Raw genomic sequence first — 20294 nt, forward strand, 5'->3', positions numbered from 1 at the left:
GGTTGTTCCTCATTACACCATAACCATTACCTGTCACCATATAGAGGTGGCAGACACTCACCTAGCTGTGAAATTCAGGAAAACTGAGCAAGGTGACCATCTATGGAGTTGATGCCACAGCACATGAAAATTGTCTATGAACAATAGTCACCAATATGTCAGGAATTCTCAGTGATGTCATCACTGATGGCCAGCATGTATGGGCATTAGTTGACACAGGAACCTCCTTTTCTGTAATGTCAAATACTTATCAACACCAGCTGAAGAAGACTATATTCTGTTATATGGAAGTGACTGTGCTGTTAGTTGCAAATGGGGAATATGCCCAGCTGACAAGGACATGTATTTCAAGAATAACTATCAGTGATGGAACACAGCACTTCAAATTTGTCATTTTATTGGAATATAGTCACACTTTCATTCTTAGATGGGACTTCTTGGAAGTATCACAAGCAGTCATAGGCTGTGAAAGTCAGAACTACAGATTGACAGTTGTTTGCCATTGAAGGTATTATGCTACTGTCATCAGGGAAGTGAGTCCAATTCATCAATATAGATGCTCAGTTGAACCGTGCACAATTTGTCAGTTGCAAAATCCTTTTCAGGTTCACAAAAGTAGTCTACATGCCAGTGACAATCACAAATATTGTAGATGGTCAAACAGAACTCTGGATCATTAATTCTCATGAGCAGCCACAGGTCATACCCAGAAATATGTGCACAGGTAAAGCTGAACCGGCCCAGCAAGAGCAGCTTAATGCCACGAGTGAAGAATTGTGCTCTGCTATCACTACATACAAGACAGAGGAGAAAACTACAAATGAACTGCAAATAGAATCCAGACTTACTGAGGAACAGCACTGGCCAGTTTTACCTGTTTTGTGCCAATTTTAGGCTGCTTCCAAATCCAGAGTGGAGAAATGACAGAGGAAGTGGCCCACAGTAAAATATTGTATCAACAATGAGGATCTTCCCCAATTAGCCAGTGCGTGAACAGGGTGTCACCAACTGAAAGACGGATAATTCAGGAGGAAGTGGAGAAGATGCTGCAAGGTGACATCACTGCATCTTCAGAGAGTCCTTGGTCCTCTCCTGTGATCCTCGTGAAGAAGAAGAACCACACAAGGTGCTTCTGTGTCAACTCCCAATGACTCAGTGAAAGCATGAAGAAAAGTGTCTACCCACTGCAATGCATTGATGACACCCTACACTCTTTGCGAGGAGCAAAGTATTTTTCAAGTATGGACGTGCAAAAAGGCTACTGTCAATCAAAGTTGACAAGGCTGACTGGGAAAACTGGTTGGCTGATGCTTACGAGCATTCATTGGTGAGGTTATGTGCACTGACTGGGAAAAGACTATCTTCATAACTGCTTACGACCACTATGACTTCGAAGTTATACCATTTGACTATTTAACACTACAACCACCTTCGAGCTTATGATGAACAACCTGCTTTGACACCTTAAATGGCAATGTTTCTTTGCTATCTTGATGGGATTGTCATTTTTTCTAAGACATTTGAACAACATATAAGACACGTGACAATCATGGTGAAGTGTGTTCAAACTGCAAGACTTCACCTTAAACCGAAAAAGTGCCTCTTCCCTGTCCAGTAAACACAAATCTTGGAGAACCGTGAATTGTGATGGAGTCCATCCTGATCCATAGAAAATCAGAGCTGTCACAGATTTTCTGGCTCCCAAGCACATCTTTGATGTGAGAAGTTTTCTTGGAATGCCCTCCTATTACCGATGATTCATAAAGGACTTATATGTACCAAGGCACATGCGTCTCAAGATCTACTACGGGGTGATGCCAAATTTTTCTGGAACAAGTTGCAACAAAGATATTTCCCTGTCCTTAAGGAGGTGCTAATATCTTCTCCATTCCTAGAACTGTATGATAAGAATGCCAAGACAGAACTTGACACCAGCGCTAGTGGTTATGTGATAGAAACACTCCTAGCACAAATCAAGGAAGGTGTGGAAAAGGTGATAGTTTATGCTTCCAGAGAACCCTCAAGTCTAAGAGAAACTACTCTACACCAAGAACAATTGCCTTCCAGATGTTTTGGCTATCAATAAGATCCAGTCATCTTTATTTAGAAAACCATTCCCCATTTTGATGGACCATCATTCTCGTGCTGGCTGAGCAGCCTGAAGGATCCACTGGGGTAATGGGCGCTGAGATTTCAGTAGTACAAAAACAGACTGAAACACAAGCATGCCAATTATCTTTCAAGGAATGGTGGTGCACATAAGGGTGGAAAAAATCATAGTCATCACTGAATTAAATGACATCGCTGCTGAATGGAGGGAAGATCCATAATAGCTGAAAACTATTGAAGACTTGTAGAATGAGGACCTGACCTAAAGAGAGTTACAATTAATAAACTGAACATTGTATAAGAGAAACTATGATCTAATGGGGTGAAAATGGTTGTTCATCATCCCAGCGCATCCACTACCAGCTATCCTGAAGGTTTTCCATGACACTCCATCATCTCCTCTCCTCGAATTTGTTAAGATTCTATACAGAATCAGATACATATATCATTGCCCAGATGTATGCTGATCCATTAGATGCTATGTGAGCCACTGTAAAGAATTTCAGTGACAGAAGCATGTGCCACAAATATGTCCAGGCAACCTGGTACCAGTTACGCATACAGCAGCACCACTCCATCACATTTCAGCATAGATGACATCATTTTGGAGCATAGAGCACCCTGTGTGATGGTACCTGACCGTGGAAAAGTTTTTCAGTTAATGTTAGTGTCAGAAGCAACTTCACATTTTGACATCATGCATAGGATAACTGCCTACTACCTATAGACAAATGGTCTCACACAGCCCTTGAATAAGACATTAGCAGATATACTTTCAATGCATCTTGATGTTGAACAAACAGATTGGGATACAATACTACCTGTCATGACATTCACAGGCAACATAGTGAACAACACACTACAGGCTTACATCGTTCTTTTTGCTCGACTGCCACGAGGCTGAAATGAAAGTGGATAGACTGTTTTCATTTCAACCAGACAATACTCAATGTGATTGCATGAAGCACCTCATCACCAGGATAGAAAAAGCAAGGCACCTCACTCTCATACAGGCCCTGGTAACTATAAATGTCTCTTTCAATAATGTTTATACAATGACTTATACACAACACAGATTCTGATCCTTTTGATGTTGCTTTCATTCTCTCTTCTCACGGGTATGATAAGGTCCACGGTTTCCCTTGTACAAAGAAATTGTACCATTTCCAGTACTGCCAAGTTCACTAGTTTGCTAAATAATGAATAAAAACAATTTTTCAACACACCATCTGTAATCTTAATTTCTTGGGTGACTTATCACAATAATAATACAGCTCTCATATTATTTTTTTCTGTTCTTAAGAGTTACATAATTCCAGGTGTTGTTATGTCTCCACAAAATGTGTCTACTTCTTACAGACAGCTTCACAAGACTCCTTCATCTCTTCCCACCTCTTGTGAGCAAACCAAGACAAGGTAATAATTTCCATGTAACCCAAGAGCTTCGTGATTGACACAGATATTCAACATAAGTGTTTAATCATTCTTACATAAAGTGATATTTAAAATTACAAAGGTTTGGGTAAGCATTTATGTTAACAACTTTGAAGAATTGGCATATATATGTGTTTATTAATTTAGCTATGGAACCATTAAATATGTATTCAATGAAATGGCAGTTTAAAAGCTATAAAGATCACTTTTTATATGAAGTTTCTATTTTATTTATGCAAGAAGTGATCGATTCCCACCCATACCATGATTTCATGTTATGTATTAGGCTTGGTTACATTGAGACACCCAAGAGAACATCCAAGAACCTCACCAGCCAGTGAGATACAGCCCGAGAGACTTGGTATCAGTTTTTAAGCTATGTGGAAAATGTGACTATTGAAAAAGTTACTCAAGTGCTGCTTTGGGCCATATCACATCCTTTGTCTCTTGTTGGACAACAGGTGTGAAGTTACGGATTGTGGCTCTTCATAAAGAAGACAATACTGCAGAGGTGTCATCCATGTTCTTTGTATGAAGCCCTACTATGGCTGTGAGGCACACTGATGCTAGGGGCTTCTTATTCAAGGAAACTGAAGAGCTGTATTGAAGGGAAGAACTACCTTCGATGCTTGTCATAGAGGAAATTATGTGACAACATGAACACAGTACGAGGCTTCACCAGCGTTGCCCTAAAGAGGACCATTGACAAGATATAGATCCAGAATGGTCTAGTCACACCCAATGAAAACTTCTGGAACAGTGGGTCACTGTTTCTCCAGGACAGATAGCAATGTCACAAGCTGTGCAGCATGCAGTAATAAGGTGCTTTCAGATTTGGACTTGATTCTGGTTATGACTTAATTTGGGACGTGATCAAAAAGTAGTGGTGATCTTTATTTTTCTTAAAAAGACTTTATTTATTCATCAATGTCAACTTTGTCCCCTGCAAAGTAGTTCCCTTCTGTTACAATACACTTGTGCCAGTGCTTTTTCCAATCTTGGATGCACTTGTAGGACTCTCCTTTCATTATGGTGTTCAGCTCCTTCAGCAGTTCTGTTTTTATCTCATCAGTGGTAGCAAAATGACGTCCTTTCATGGTTCTCTTCCGCCTCAGGAATAGGAAGAAGTCATAGGTGGGCATGTCTGGCAAATGCCATGGCTAAGGCAACATAATAGTTTCATTTTTTGCCAAATAATCATGAACAAGCATTGAGGTGTGAGCAGGAGCATTATCATGATGGAATTTCCATGACGGTTTTGCCATGATTCTTATCGTTTTCTTTGGAGTGCTTCACGCAAAGGGTGCGTAACTTTCTGTTGAGGAGTTAAGCTCTGTTCTGGCTGTACACTAATGTTTGTAATAAGTGTGCTTTCAGATTTCGATTGATTCTGGTTATGACTTTATATCAGGTGTGATCAAAAAGTAAATGGAATAAAGTAAACAGAATTTATCATCATCATCATCGTCGTTTTCCAACACCAGTTTCCCTGGTGTAGTGCAAAAGGGAATTTTTGTTTTTCTTAAAGAATCTTTATTTATTCATCAACATCAGCTCTGCTCCCTTCAAAGTAATCCCCGTCAGACATAACGCACTATTGCCAGTGCTTGTTCCTGTTCCCTTACTGACTATACAACCAGAAGGTAGGAGCTCTTTATGCGCTATCCCATTGCAATAGAAGAAAACAGTGAGAAGAACCTTCACACGTGATTGAACACGTTGAATTTTTTTCGGTCTTGGCTCTTCAAATAGTTTCCATTTGGATGATTGGGTCTCGGTTTCAACATCATCCGTTATAACCTTCTTTATAAGTTCTGGATCATTGCTCACTACCTTCAGAAATTCCTGAGTGAGTATTGAATATTTAGTTATTTTGTGGTCAACAGTGTCAAAAGCCTTTGACAGATCCAGAAATATGCCTGTTATGGGCTGTTTTTTATCTAACAGCTCTAATAGCGTATTTATGAAATCATATACTGCAGTTTCAGTAGATTTGTTGCTTCTGGACCCATATTGAGTTAAACTTAGTAAATCCTTTTTTTTTTTTTTTCAGTGAAGTCCATCAGCTTTTTGTACATTATATTCTCAAAAACTTTAGAAAAGCAGGAAACTTTAGAAAAGCAATCACTCATAAATACTCTTTTCCTGTCCTCCATAGCTCTGGTGACACTTTTAATTACCATTTACGCATGTTCTACTGGATAACAGAACACAGCACAAACTAAATCAGTGTTTTGGGTCATACTATATTGACATACAATGTTTGGCACTGATCTAAGTGTCTGACATCTGGAGGTTTGGCTGTGAGTCACAGATAGGCACAACAAAAAGACTGTCAGAAAATCACCTTCCTGCCAACAAGGCCTATGTCTGAGATAGTATACACACACACACACACACACACACACACACAAAATCATGCAAATGCAACTCACAGCCACACATATATGATCACAGCTTCTGGCTGCTGAGGCCACACTGTGAGCAGCTGCGCATGATGGGAGATGCAACCAGGTTGTGGGGTAAGGAGGAGGGAGGAGGCTAAGGTGGGGAGGGGGAGGGTAAAGTGCTGCTAGTGGGAGCATACAGCGATTAGGTTGAGAGAAGTTAGGGCAGCTAGGTGCAGGCAGGAAGTTAGATGGAGGACAGGGCAGGAGTGAGGGGGATGTGTTAGCGGAAAAGGAGGTAAAAAGACTGTGGAGATCTTGGTGGAATGAGGACTGTATAGTGCTGGAATGGGAAAAGTGGACAAAGACTAACAAAGATTGAGGCCATGGGCATTCTGAAAACGTAGGATATTATGCAGGGAGAGTTCCCACTTGCGCAGTTCAGAAAAGCTGGTGTTGGTGGGAAGGCTGTGAAGCAGTTATTAAAATGAAGAACATTGTGTTGGGTTGGCATGCTCAATAATGGGGTGGTCCAGCTGTTTCTTGGCCACAGTTTTTTGATGGCCATTCAGGTGGACAGACAGTTCAATAGTTGTCATGTCAATGTAGAATGCAGCACAGTGGTTGCAGTTTAGCATGTAGATCATATGACTGGTTCCACAGGCAGCCCTGCCTCTAATGGGATAGGTAATGCATGTGGCTGGACTGGAGTAGGTGGTGGTGGGAGGATGTATGGGACAGGTCTTGCATCTATATCTGTTACAGGCATATGAGCCATGAGTCAAGGGGCTGGAAGCAGGATTTGTGTACAGATGGATGAAGATATTGTGTGGTTCAGTGGGTGGCAGAATACCACTGTGGGAGGGGTGGGAACAATAGTGGGTAGGACATTCTTCATTTCAGGGCATGACGAGAGGTAGCCGAAAACCTGGCGGAGAATATGATTCAGTTGCTCCAGTCCTGGGTGGTACTGACAAGGGAACCTCCCCATCGCACCCCTCTCAGATTTAGTTATAAGTTGGCACAGTGGATAGGCCTTGATAAACTGAACACAGATAAATCAAGAAAACAGGAAGAAGTAGTGTGGAACTATGAAAAAATAAGCAAAATATACAAATTGAGTAGTCCATGCACAAGATAGGCAACATCAAGGATAGTTTGAGGTCAGGAGCGCCGTGGTCCCGCAATTAGTGTGAGCAGCTGCGGAATGAGAGGTCCTTGGTTCAAGTCTTTACTTGAGTGAAAAGTTTACTTTCTTTATTTTCGCAAAGTTATGATCTGTCCATTCGTTCATTGATGTCTGTGTTCACTGTAATAAGTGTAGTGTCTTTGTTTTGCGACCACACCGCAAAACCGTGCGATTAATAGACGAAAGGACGTGCCTTTCCAATGGGAACCGAAAACATTGGATCCCAAGGTCATAGGTCAACCAATTCTTCCACAGGAAAACACATCTTATATATTCTATACGACACTGGTGACGGCATGTGCGTCACATGACAGGAATATGTTGTCGACCCACCTGACTTGTACACATGGCGATTGGGTAAAAAGATTCTTCTACCTTGCCCGATTTAGGTTTTCTTGTGGATGTGATAATCACTCCCAAAAAAGTGATGAAAACATAAGAGTTTGTCACATAAACTGCAACAAATGAATGCAACAGTTTCACAGTCGCACAGTTTTCCCTGTGGTCTGTCAAAACATGTTTTTAACGTTTTCAAATTTTTCCGTGTGTAGGCCGTCAAATCCTGCATATGTCCAAGCAAATCTAAACATGTCCTGGAATTTTGAAGAGTGAAGTTGATTATGTGTGAGTGCCTGAACTTTGATAATTAACACACGATCACGTAAACAATACTGCTCTGTGTACCTGTGCAGCTTCTCAAATTCATAGAATCACAGACACTAAACTTATTACAGTGAACAAAGATGTCAATGAACGAACGGACAGATCATAACTTTGCGAAAATAAAGAAAGTAAACTTTTCACTCGAGCAAAGACTTGAACCAAGGACCTTTCGTTCTGCAGCTGCTCACACTAACCACGGAACCTCGACGCTCCTGACCTCAAACTTTCCTTTATGTTGCCTATCTTGCACATGGACTACTCAGTTTGTATATATTGCTTATTTTTTTCATAGTTCCACACAACTTCTTCCTGTTTTCTCGATTGATCTGTGTTCAGTTTTTCAAGGCCTATCCACTGTGCCAACTTATAACTAAATCTGAGGGGGGTGCGAATGGGAGGTTCCCTTGTGAGTCACAATCGAACTGCTGATAGGCATATTACCTTTCTTTCAGAACTAACAGTTCCTTTGTCTAGGAGGGACAAGGGATAGGCTGAGAAGTTTAGAAAGGAAGGGCAAATAACTCAGACCTCGGGATCAGAGGGAGCCATTTGTAGTGAGGATGAGAGTAAAGGAAAAGTGAAGAGAGAGGTGTTGGAGAAAGTAGGGCACATAGGGTACACTGGTAACAACTGAGCCAGCTTCAGCCTAGAAATGAAAAGGACAGATTGAGAAGTGAAGATAGACTAAGGGGGAAGAGAAATGAATATTGTAATTAAGACCTAGCATAGAAAATAAGAGTCATATACTATGGTCAAAATAAAAGATGTATTTTGATGAAACCTTAATACTGAACGCTGTGATCAAGAAATACATTATGATATCAATAGATTTGTTTGTTTGTAATATAATTCTAGCAGAAACAGTCAACGTTACTACTACGAGGGCAATACGTGCAGTCTGTAGCAGCCATGTCACCTGCAAATATTTCAGTACCTGTGCTGTGCATCATTATGAGAGTTGTATTGCTCTATGATGGTTTGGTCAAGTATAACATAGGATTGGAGTCTCTATATGGTTAATTTAATGGAACAGAAAATGCAACAGGTGGACAATGCAGCAAATGTTGTCATGAGTCAAAGTGGTATCTCTGGCATCTAGATAATGTTACTAGTGCTAGGATCAGTTGAGGATCATCACAGAAGTGACCATGGAAAAACAACTGTGGGTTTTCAGAACTGAAATTTGTGTATAACAGCACGAAGAAAACATAACACAGCCTACATCTCTATGGTGGCACTTCCAACAAGATACAGGAGTCCAGGTGTCAACACAAGCAATACGAAATAGGCTCCATGAGTAGCCATTCCTTCTCATCCCATCTGGTAAGTCTCCCTTGGCCCGGGGTTCTGAGCTGTACCCCCTTTCCCTAAACCTCTCCAGTCCTTTTCCTTCACCCCTCTTCATTCCCCTTCAGCTCTTCTGCCAGAAGAAGGAGCCACTGGCTCTGAAAGCTTGTGAAAGTTAAATCCTTCTGTGTGGGTGTACCCTTGCCGCCACTTGGTTAGTATATTTTTTTTATCAGTCTGTTTACACTGTATTTGGAAAGATAGATTTGTTTTATTCTTTCACAAAAATAATTTAGTCACAATTATGTAATTTTTGAAAAACTCAGTTGATTTTTCCAAATTTTTTTGACCTCCGTTTACTAAAAGCAAGCACTCTTGGTCAACTGCAATGACCTGTGTGAGTCCAGTTGAAGCAAACCACTCAATAATGCAAGATTGTGAAACAGTGCAAACTTCAATGTAAATAGCTTTGCAGTATTACTTTGGAGTTTTGAAAGTGTGTAGTGAGCTGGCTCCGTTGTTTTCATACTTCTTTGGTATACTTTGATTCCGAGGAAGCAAAGGATCATCAACTTGTGAACGTTTTTCTTTTAAACACAATTTCCAAAAGTGTTCAAAACTATCATGCCTCCCATTCAATATACAACTCAAGACCTCGTATATTTTTTTCAAGTGAACAACCTTTGGATGAAGGCATTGAATTTTTTCATTGACCTTCTCTATTGGGTTCATTGCACAGCAATAAAAACGTAAAAAGAAATAAGTCTCAAATTGTAACATTGACTCAAGGTAGCCTGCACATCTGTAACCTGCCTGTTTTGTCCTCTGCAAAAATGTTTCAAAAAAATTTAGAAGTTCTTCAAAATTTTTCAATATTCTCAAGATACTAGAAGCTCGCATAGTCCACCGAGTCGGGGAAAGGGGTCATAGACCAGCTTGCTCGTTGGCATTCTCACAGCATATGCTTCTGAAAAGTCCCATCCTTTTGTTGGATTCCATTTCAGTGTTTATTAAGTCTTTGGCTAAAGCCATAATATTCCTCATAGACCTAAGATGGTGGAGACTGTCTACAACTGCCAAGTTTAAACTGTGAGCAGTGCAGTGCACATAACATGCTTTTGGTTGTATAGCCATTGGCCGGAGTGGCCGTGCTGTTCTAGACGCTACAGTCAAGACGAGCAAAAACGTCTTTTAAAATACTACACAGAGTTTGTGATTCAGTGTTGTGGGGTCTCGTATAAGCCAATAAAGTCTTCATTGATGATTAAGGAATCATTGACAGTACGAATACAAAATGACACTTGTTCGTGAATCGAAGGATCACTTGTTTTGTCAACCATAATAGCTCTCATTTTGAATACTGTTGGACGTCCACTTATACCTCCAATACCCTAACCAATCTTTAAACTCAGGTATGTCATTCTTTCGGACTTCCAACAACTGAAAAAAATTTGACCTTCCATCTTCGTGCCCTCTAATTTCTAGTCCTTGTTGACATAGAAATTACAAGGTAGTAAAAATTGTCTCAAGAGCTAAATGGCCTTTCTTCATATCACTATCTAAGTATTCATTCAATAGGGAGGCCACACTTCAGTTAGTGATAGAATTTAGTTTCAGAACACCACCTTAATGTGTCAACATATTTTCATGAAGACGGAATTTTTCCAAAGCCTTTTCCACTTAGAAAACCCTAAAGAAGTAAATGCATCTTCTTTTTTTGAAGAGAATTTTAATAGGTTTTTAGCATCTGCTTCTTTGCACGTTTTCCAAAAAACTTTTTCAGTAGATGCTTCACATTCTAGTCATGTATATTTGATCAACCAAGACTTCTGAAATGATCTTCTCTTACCGGATTGTCCAGGCTTTGGCTGTGAATGGTTCTCACCTGAAGACAACGAATCAATTGACGACACAAAAATTTTTGGAGGTAGACTTGCAGTATCGTCAACTTCCAAGCACGCGTTTTTGGTAACAAATTTATTCATTGCAAACTTCATTCGCAATACACTAAGAGACTAATGTAAATGAATAAAATATAGTCATATGAAATAATCCACTAGACAGTAAAGTTGGAATACTAAACACGTCTGCAGCATGCACTGAATGAAACTATCCACACTGAATGACTGCGACAGCAGGGTGGGCTTTATATAGCAGCGGTGTTGTAATGTCTCGAAGCGTCAAGGCGACGCAAGGCGGCGGTTTCCAGGCACTTCTACTCCAGTCCTTTTGAGGTTGCTGCAGCCGCAGTGCTGGTCTGCTAGTGCCAACCTTTGCCCGAAGGTTCGCTCACCGGGACAAATTCCAAGTGTGGCCGTAGCACCGTAACACTATCATGATTCACATCTCTTGTTTTCAGTTAACCTGCTTACTACTGTAATAATTATTTGTATTAACTCGTTACTGAATGTATTTTAAAAGGTAACTATCGTCACACAAGGAAAATAGAAAATTCCAACATAATTTTGATTTTACAAAGCATAATATAAATAATAATTTTCTTAAATTATTGGGAGGGGGGCTCTGCCCCCCCCCCCCCCCCCCCTCTGCAAACGCAATATTAATTTTTGAGGGGGCTCAGGCCCCACGGAGTCAGTGCCTGTGGTATGAGTAGATTACAAGCTCAGATGGAAGGTGTATGAAATTAGCCATAACTCTTTTGAAGAAACCATGCATGAATTCACCATAAATGATTTTAAAATATGTGGGAAATCCCATGAATTGAGGTTGTGCACTGGGAGGACACGGACTTGTATTCAGCAGGAAGGTGGTTTAAATTCCTGTCTGTTCATTCTGATTTACGTTTCATGAGGTTTCCTTAAATTGCTTAAGGAATGGTACAGATGGTTCCATTGAAAAATATACAATCAATTTCCTTCCCAAATCTGAGTTCCCAGTCTCTAATAATATGGCTATAGACAGTACATTAGACCCTAATCTTTCTTTTACTTCTGAGGAAAACCTAATCTGGTTGGATGAATGAGGATTTGAATGCCACTCTTTCCTAATACGTATCAATACCTTTATTACTGCAGCCACCTAGATTGGATCTTTAGAGAAACACTAAATCAATTGGATACGGTGTGCGGGACCGTAGCCCAGCTTCATGGAGATGGTTGCGAATGGTCCTCGCCGATACCCCAGGAGCAACAGTGTCCCTAATTTGCTGGGAAGTGGCAGTGCGGTCCCCTACGGCACTGCGTAGGATCCTACGGTCTTGGCGTGCATCCGTGCGTCGCTGTGGTCCGGTCCCAGGTCGATGGGCACGTGCACCTTCCGCCGACCACTGGCGACAACATCGATGTACTGTGGAGAACTCATGCCCCACGTGTTGAGCAATTCGGCGGTACGTCCACCCGGCCTCCCGCATGCCCACTATACGCCCTCGCTCAAAGTCCGTCAACTGCACATACGGTTCACGTCCACGCTGTCGCGGCATGCTACCAGTGTTAAAGACTGCGATGGAGCTCCGTATGCCACGGCAAACTGGCTGACACTGACGGCGGCGGTGCACAAATGCTGCGCTGCTAGCGCCATTCGACGGCCAACACCGCGGTTCCTGGTGTGTCCGCTGTGCCGTGCGTGTGATCATTGCTTGTACAGCCCTCTCGCAGTGTCCGGAGCAAGTATGGTGGGTCTGACACACCGGTGTCAATGTGTTCTTTTTTCCATTTCCAGGAGTGTATTTCAACAATCATTTCCATCTCCCATCTACGTTACTAAAAGAATTAAATGGCCACCTGGCCCCAGGTACTGGTAGTTTATTAAACATGTTCCAGGGGCAACCAAAAATAAGGTTTTCACTACCTCATATAACTGTTGATCAAATTTAAAAATTTAAAAAACTATCATAATCTACTCATTAACGTGTATAATCTGACGTTAAAGGTTTAACACAATAAGTTAAGTGTTAGAATTACAAATTGTGTATATGTCTTGAGATTTCCCAATTTGGTATTTGAGAATGGGAGCACTTCATGACTTCCAACAAATAATTTCCAACCTTTTTGAACCTTTTTTTCACTGCCAAGCCCCACAAAAGAATGAAAAAAGAAAAAAAAAAGATTTACTACATTTTAGCTGTTCAGCAGTATCAGGAATGATATTTTAACTTATTTCTTCTGAGCCATAAACTCTATTTGCAATGCATTTTGCAGACAGTATCCACATATACCACTGAATGTACCTGCAAAACTACATTATTATATGGCACATAGTACAGGAGATGTGATGTCAGAAACATTGAGATGAATGAAAAACTAGCTTTATTTCAAACAGAGAGCAAATTGCCCAAACTTTATTTGTCCAGTGTTTGATAATGATGATAACACATTAACTCATTTGCAAAGTAATCAGACGTTCGAATTTGTTTCATACATGAAAGTTCGATTCTTTAAAGGAATGGGGATGATGATAATCTAATGAGAAAATATTCAGTTTCTAATATACATTTTATAGTTTGATCCAACGAGCCAAAGTATTTCAAAGATTAAACATAAATTTACTGGGATTTATGTCCACAACATTATTGAAATTATTACTGACAACTTCGGTACAATATTGTACTTTCTACAAAGCCAAAATGAAGGTGGGGAAAAAGGGAGTGAAGTTCAAAAAGGAGCATAGGAAGAACATGTAATTGATCTCTCATGTTTTCTTGGTGTGTTGATTAATGGTGTACTTTCAGTGCCTAATTGAGCCCCCAGCCCACACCCCCACCCTCCAGTATTTCAGCGACCTACTCAGAAGTCTTCTTCAAACAGACTGTATACTGTTGGTGTCATGTGTTATGTCACTACTTAGAGTGAAGTTAACCTTCCAGCACCCACTACACTCTGATGCTCATTTATTTTTCTGAGCCTGCTCTGTTATTCCACCAAATACATGTTCTCAGCATTTTACATCTCTGAGGCATGCTATGGCCAACAATATCTAACTAAATTTAATTCCAGATCCAAAGGCTTGCTTAAATTGTAACTTGCATCCAACTTTACTAGATTTTTTGATTTCAGTGTTTCAATAGACTTCTTAATTGCACTATCAGAGAAACCTGGTGTTTGCAGTTACATACTGGTCTCATAGTATTTCATTTCATGGTTATATTCAAGGCAGTATGTATATTTGTTGCTCTAGGTAGTAAGGTGGGCTAATGTCGAGCTCAAAAGGAGACAGAATAAATTACGACCTTAGAGGAAGAAGTCTTAAGCAGTAGCTGAATGCTGTTTCTTCTACAAGTTAAATCTGACTCGAAAGTAATTGTTATTATAAATTCTTCAGTTTTTATTTTTTACACTGCCTATACAATTGAGCAGTAATGTATCTTTTATATCCAATTCATAATTAAAACTCAAGCTGGTGGAAATGTGCAGAAAAACCTGATTATTTTGCTTTGCATCTAACATATATTAGTTATATATTCTCATTGAGATATCCAAAACCACTCATAGTGAATGGTTTGTGGTGAACAAAATCTACTGCAGCTGTAAATTCCTTTATTTGCATAAAGGCATGTGTACAACCCAAGTTTCATGAAACTAATCCTATCTTCAGGTGCTGCTTGTGGCAGTTAATGAAGACTACGTAGGACACTGCACAGAATTGATTAACACTTGTAGGCCCAAAAAGGCTGTAAGTCATTATTAGAAAATACCTCAATTGCGTACAACAAAACGAGTCAAGTCATGTAGAAAAATTAACTACTTTATCCAGTAATATGAGAGAGCATTTGCAGGTGAAGCGTGAAAAATGTGGTGTCGAACAGTGAAACTCAAAGTAAACAGTACTAAATCTGTAAATATGCACTCACAGTCAAAAAAATATAACCTGACAACTTACTACAAATGGTCTGAGATGTGTCATAGACTTGAGAAAGCCCAACTCAGGGAATAAATGATGTTACAAACAAGTAAGGAATAAATGACATTACAAACAAGTAAAATGCCAACTGCTGAGCTGCAAAAAGCAACTTAGCATATAAGCTCATAGGCACCCGCATGTCAAGTGCATACCTCAGTGCAAAAAAACAAACACACTCTCTCTCTCTCTCTCTCTCTCTCTCTCTCTCTCTCTCCCTCGCTCGCTCCCTCTCCTCAGTGGCCACAGTGTGAACTAGTGCCAAAAGAACGTGAAAAATATGAGGAAATTCTGTTGCCAACATCCACGCCTCACCTCCACACTACCTAACAAAGCAACCCAATACAGATAACACTAAAATCGCATCATCATATGAAAGTCATACTGTTCAGATAAGGCATGTGGAGTGCTATGCAATAAATGCTGTTGTCAGGAAACAGTAATAAAGCAACAGTACAAGATATATTAAATCAAGGAAAAAAATACCAAAAATTAAACACAATGGTACAAGATATGTTAAACACACAGAAAACACCAATACCACACATTAAAAACTGTGAGGATGAAGGTGGTGTGACCTATCGCATATGACAGATATGTACAAAACCAAAAATTGAGCACTAGTTGTATAATTATGAAGCACAAAATCTGAAGTAAGGGCGAAGTCAGGACTAGACATTATGTAAATTATGTCATAAATAAACCCCTGAATATCTATTTATTAGGTATGAAGAAGATGGAGAAAAAAAGAGGTATCAAAAAACTATGAGACTAAGCCCAGTTGACACCACATGCAACCCCTAAAATTCGGGTCAAGATACAACACACAACATTTATACGTAGACAACCATATGAAAAACCTACTTCACTAGAGCCCACTGTAAACACTGTAGATTAGTTACTGAGCACCGTTTTACATGACTTATCTGAGCCATATGCCTTTCTTTTAGTAATATGGTTTTAGTATCTACATTGACTTGCTTTGAGAGATAGTTCAGAGGTGGTGCATGGATATTAGCCATCAAATTCCCTTGGTGTTTTTCGCCTTGCCTCGGCACTAATTCTTGCTACAGCCAGCCATTGGCGCATGTGTGTGTGTTGCTACAGCCACCCATTGGTGTGTGTGTGTGTGTGTGTGTGTGTGTGTGTGTGTGTGTGTGTGTGTCTGCATTCTGTGTGGCAATCAGTTACACATGTCATGCTGGTTGTACTCCAACACACAGTTGTCTTATTGCAGTTCGTCAGCTGGCATTTTGGTTGTTTGTAATAGCATTTATGCCCTGATGTTGACTTTCTCAAGTCTATACCACATCTCCGGCCATTTGTAGTAGGTCATCAGGTTATATTTTTCCATCTATGAGTGCATATTTATGGATTTAGTCTTGTTTTATCGGTCAGGCCCTGTTTTCCTTGAATCTTACCAGTTGAACCATACTTTTCTTGCCTGCTCCACGCAGACTCTCTCATACTACTGGATAAATTTATAAATTTTTCTGCGTGACTTGTACGGTTTTGTTGTACACTATTAAGGTATATCCTAGGGCTGGTTTACTGCTTTAATGGCTATTCTAACGTAAAATAAATAAATTTTAAGTGTGTCCTACTTAGTCTTCATTAATTTTTACAGTAGCACCTGAAGATGGGATTAGTGTCACGAATCCCAGGTAGTGTACATGCTGTTAACCAAGAAAAGGAATACTAAAATTACAACTGCAGTGGGTTTTATTCACCTTTAACGAATGTTAGTAAGCCTTAAGCAGATATTTTGCCACATAGCTTGAATGCAAATGATAAGGTCTAGTGACACACAGCCTGCAATAAACTTTTAATGTTTATCTTTAATGCACAATAATGCATTAGCATTAGGAAGTAAACCGTATAAAAACTCCAGTTGTCTCAGATCTAGATTTCTAAGAACAGAATACTACCATCTAATTTCACAGATCAGATGAACGACCAGCGGGTGGATGTCCCCACAGAAACTGCCGTGGTCCAGGTCGCATTCCGTGTGCTGACAGGCGTGGATGCATAACGCCTAATCAGCAGTGTGATGGTCGCAGAGACTGCCGTGACGGTTCAGATGAGACTGGATGCCAACGCTGCCACTCGGAGTTTGAGTTCCAGGTATGACATTAAATGACAGTGGCAGGAAATCTCCATATAACATAATACTTTTGGAGACCTGTAATTTTCCATGAGTATTTAAATATGTGAATGTAGTATGTGTATGTGACTGAGTTGGATGAGAAATTCTGCCTTGTGCAAAACACCTTTGCAGTTTCACCCAGACATGTTTCAGCACCTTTTGTGTTATCTTCAAAAGGTTACTTTATTTTCTTTCTGTAAAATTGTTGTTATATATTAACATTTGCAGAAAACATTTGGTACTTAATACTTAAATTTGTGAATGAATTGATTGCTGTCAAATATCATACATGGTTTGTTTACAGTTCACTGTTGAGATACGTATTACTGGGCTGATGCAATATATGTTGTTCATTACAATATGTCTAACATTCTGGCTGTATAACTTATTTGAAAAAAGTGTGCATGTATGCATTATTTTACATGTGGCTGTATAGTATTCATTTGAAGTGTCATTGGCATTTAATTGTGTGTGTGTGTGTGTCTTTGTTTCCTGGGCTGGGAGAAAGTGATAGAGGTGGTTGTGGAAAGGCATCTAGTGTGTGTTGTGCAGTATGGGGAAGAGGGAAAATGTGTTCCGAGGGCTGATCATGTGACGCTTCGGTGTGGGTGTGTATTGCGTATTGAATCGGAGACCTAGAAACGATGGAGACGCTTCATCCCTGCCGTGGCCCTCAATGGTTCACAACCCCACAACAGGCTACAGCAGTCCAAGCACCCCACCACTGCCCCAAACCAAACCCCGGGTTACTGTGCAGTTAGGCCCCCAGTGGACTCCCTGCAAATGTCTCATACCAGACGAGTGTAACTCCAAATGTTTGTGTGGTAGAGTAATTATGGTGTACATGTATGTAGAGACAGTGTTTGCGCAGCAGTTGCCAACATAGTGTAACTGAGGTGGAATAAAGGGAACCAGCCCACATTTGCCTTAAAAACCATCCACAGGCTGGCCAGCAAACCAGACCTCGCCACTAATCTGCTGGGCGGATTCGTGTCAGGGAGCGGCATGCCTTCCCGCTCAAGAAGCAGCGTGTTTCACCACGCAGCTAGCTGGGCAGGCTGGTGTGAGTGTTATTTACAAAGTTCAACTGTCGCAAAGAGAGCTTTATTGCACAGTGATGCGTATTCATTTAGTACTGTCTTTTCTTGGGCTGTTGATCTTTGGATGTGATAGTTTTCTTATTAATTTTTGGTATAGGCTGTTACTGGTTGTAAGAATCTTTTAAGTCAGTTTCAACGTTTGTTGGGTGGTGATTCTCTGCTATTAAGTGATCTGCAAATGTTGAGTGTGAGCTATTGCTTTTCAGTGCCCTGAGATGTTCTGTGTACCTGGTTCTCAAATTCCTGCATGTTTGACTCGCATATACAGATTGAATGCAATTGCAACTTGGTATATACCAGACTGGTTGTATTTGTCAGCATTGGTGAGATTTCTTCCAAGTCTGTTATGTATTCTGTATGCAATACACTAATGAAACAAGGACCCAATATAGCATACAGAACCAACAATGCAACAGAAAACAGACTTTTAACAATTGTGACAATGAGGTGGAAAATATGGTTCAAGGAAATAGTTTCTTTCAAAACCCTTACAATTTTGCCCAAGTGTGAAAGGCAGTCACCCTCCTAATTAGTTAACCTTTAGAAATTTGGTGTCACCAAAAAGGTGACTGCCATTTTAACATGAGGAAATTAAAATAGATGTTTAATCCACATATGTATGAATTACAACTGCCAATCCAAAATTACAAATTATTGTGTGTACCTTGTTTATAACTACATATTAATTGCATAAATTATGCTTCAAAATAAATCTACATGTCAAGAGTGGCAGAGCCTACAAAATTTATAAGGCTCTGTATTTAGCATTCTACAGACAGCTCGCTACTGGACACACTAATTATGTGTCACTTATAGGTAATGTGATAGCACTTTTATGAACTTACAGTTTAACTTACCTTTGATCACCAGCTGCAAAGTTTTCATGCTATGTTCCACAATAACTGATACTGGATGTATACCGGAAAGGGCAGCACAGATATTCACAGTTTTATTTCACCACTGGGAGAGTGTTACAGAGATGCTGAAGAAACTGAAATGGCAGACCCTTGAAGACAGACGTGAACTATCCCAAAAAAGCCTACTTACGAAGTTTCAAGGGCTAACTTCAAATGATGACTCTATGAGCATACTACTTGTTTCCACAGGGAACCCGAGGGCAATGTTAGATTATTTACAGCATGCAGTCATTAAAACAATAATTCTTGCCACATCCCATATCTGAATGGAAAGAAAAGCAGCACTAACAACTGGTACAATGGGATGTATGCTCTGTCATACACTTCACAGGGGTTTGGAGAGAAATGATGTAGATGTAGAACTGGTTTCAGCTGAGGAAGAAAGATTAGGACTTAATGACTTATTGACAAAGAGGTTAAGAGAGAGGCTCAAAGAGCCCAGAGCGGATGTGGAAAAGAAAAGAAATCGTCCATGTTTGTTTCAAAGGAATCATTCCAGTAGTTATTTTATGAAGGTTATTCAGAAAGTAGGAAACGTTTCCATCTGACGCAGCTAGGTGCGCGCCGATCGCGTATATTTTGGTATGTGTGTGCTTGGCAGCTCAGTCGGCATTCATCCGTGACAGCGGGAATGTCTCTGTGTATCTGGTTTTTTTTATATTTGAATTTGAAATGTACACAGCAATCGAAAATCCCACCTGTTGTGAGGTGCGCATGTGATATGGTTATTGTTGGCAAAAAAACCTATAACTTACAGAAATTTATCATGAACTGTGCAAAGTGTACAGAAACAATGTAATGAGTGAATATTCTGTCCGGAAATGGTGCATTCAGTTTAAAAATGGCCGAACCAACGTTCATGATGAGGATGGGTGCATGAGCATTGTGATTTGTTCACGTCAATTATTATCTGCAATTTAGTTATATTTTTGTTTATTTTGGTAGTACTGTCTTTTATGTTGATGATGCATGCTTTGTTTATTTTTTGTTATATCTCTGCAATTTTCAAGCTGCTAGGTTAGTTTCGTCAACGCTCCGCTGTCCATTTCCACCTAAGAAGAGCAATGTTCAGTGATCCGTTTTTTGTAGTCGGAAGGTGTATCAGTGGCCGAACTTCATCAAAGGCTTTCGATGCAGTACGAGAGCAGTGTTTTGCCACAAAGGAGTGTCTATGAATGGATTGAAAAATTCCACAATGGTCGCACAAGT

General features: G+C 40.1%; 1 protein-coding gene across 1 annotated transcript in view; it reads left to right on the forward strand.

Annotated features, from left to right (window-relative positions):
- Positions 1-20294, forward strand: part of LOC126285445 (low-density lipoprotein receptor-like) — a 68767-nt gene that overhangs the window by 45988 nt on the left and 2485 nt on the right. The window contains exon 5 of the mRNA XM_049984832.1: positions 16866-17046. Within this exon, the coding sequence (XP_049840789.1) occupies positions 16866-17046 (181 nt within the window). The remainder of the gene's footprint in view (positions 1-16865; positions 17047-20294) is intronic.

The sequence above is a fragment of the Schistocerca gregaria genome, chromosome 8 (genome assembly GCF_023897955.1).
Source record: "Schistocerca gregaria isolate iqSchGreg1 chromosome 8, iqSchGreg1.2, whole genome shotgun sequence".
Classification (NCBI taxonomy): Eukaryota; Metazoa; Arthropoda; class Insecta; order Orthoptera; family Acrididae; genus Schistocerca; species Schistocerca gregaria.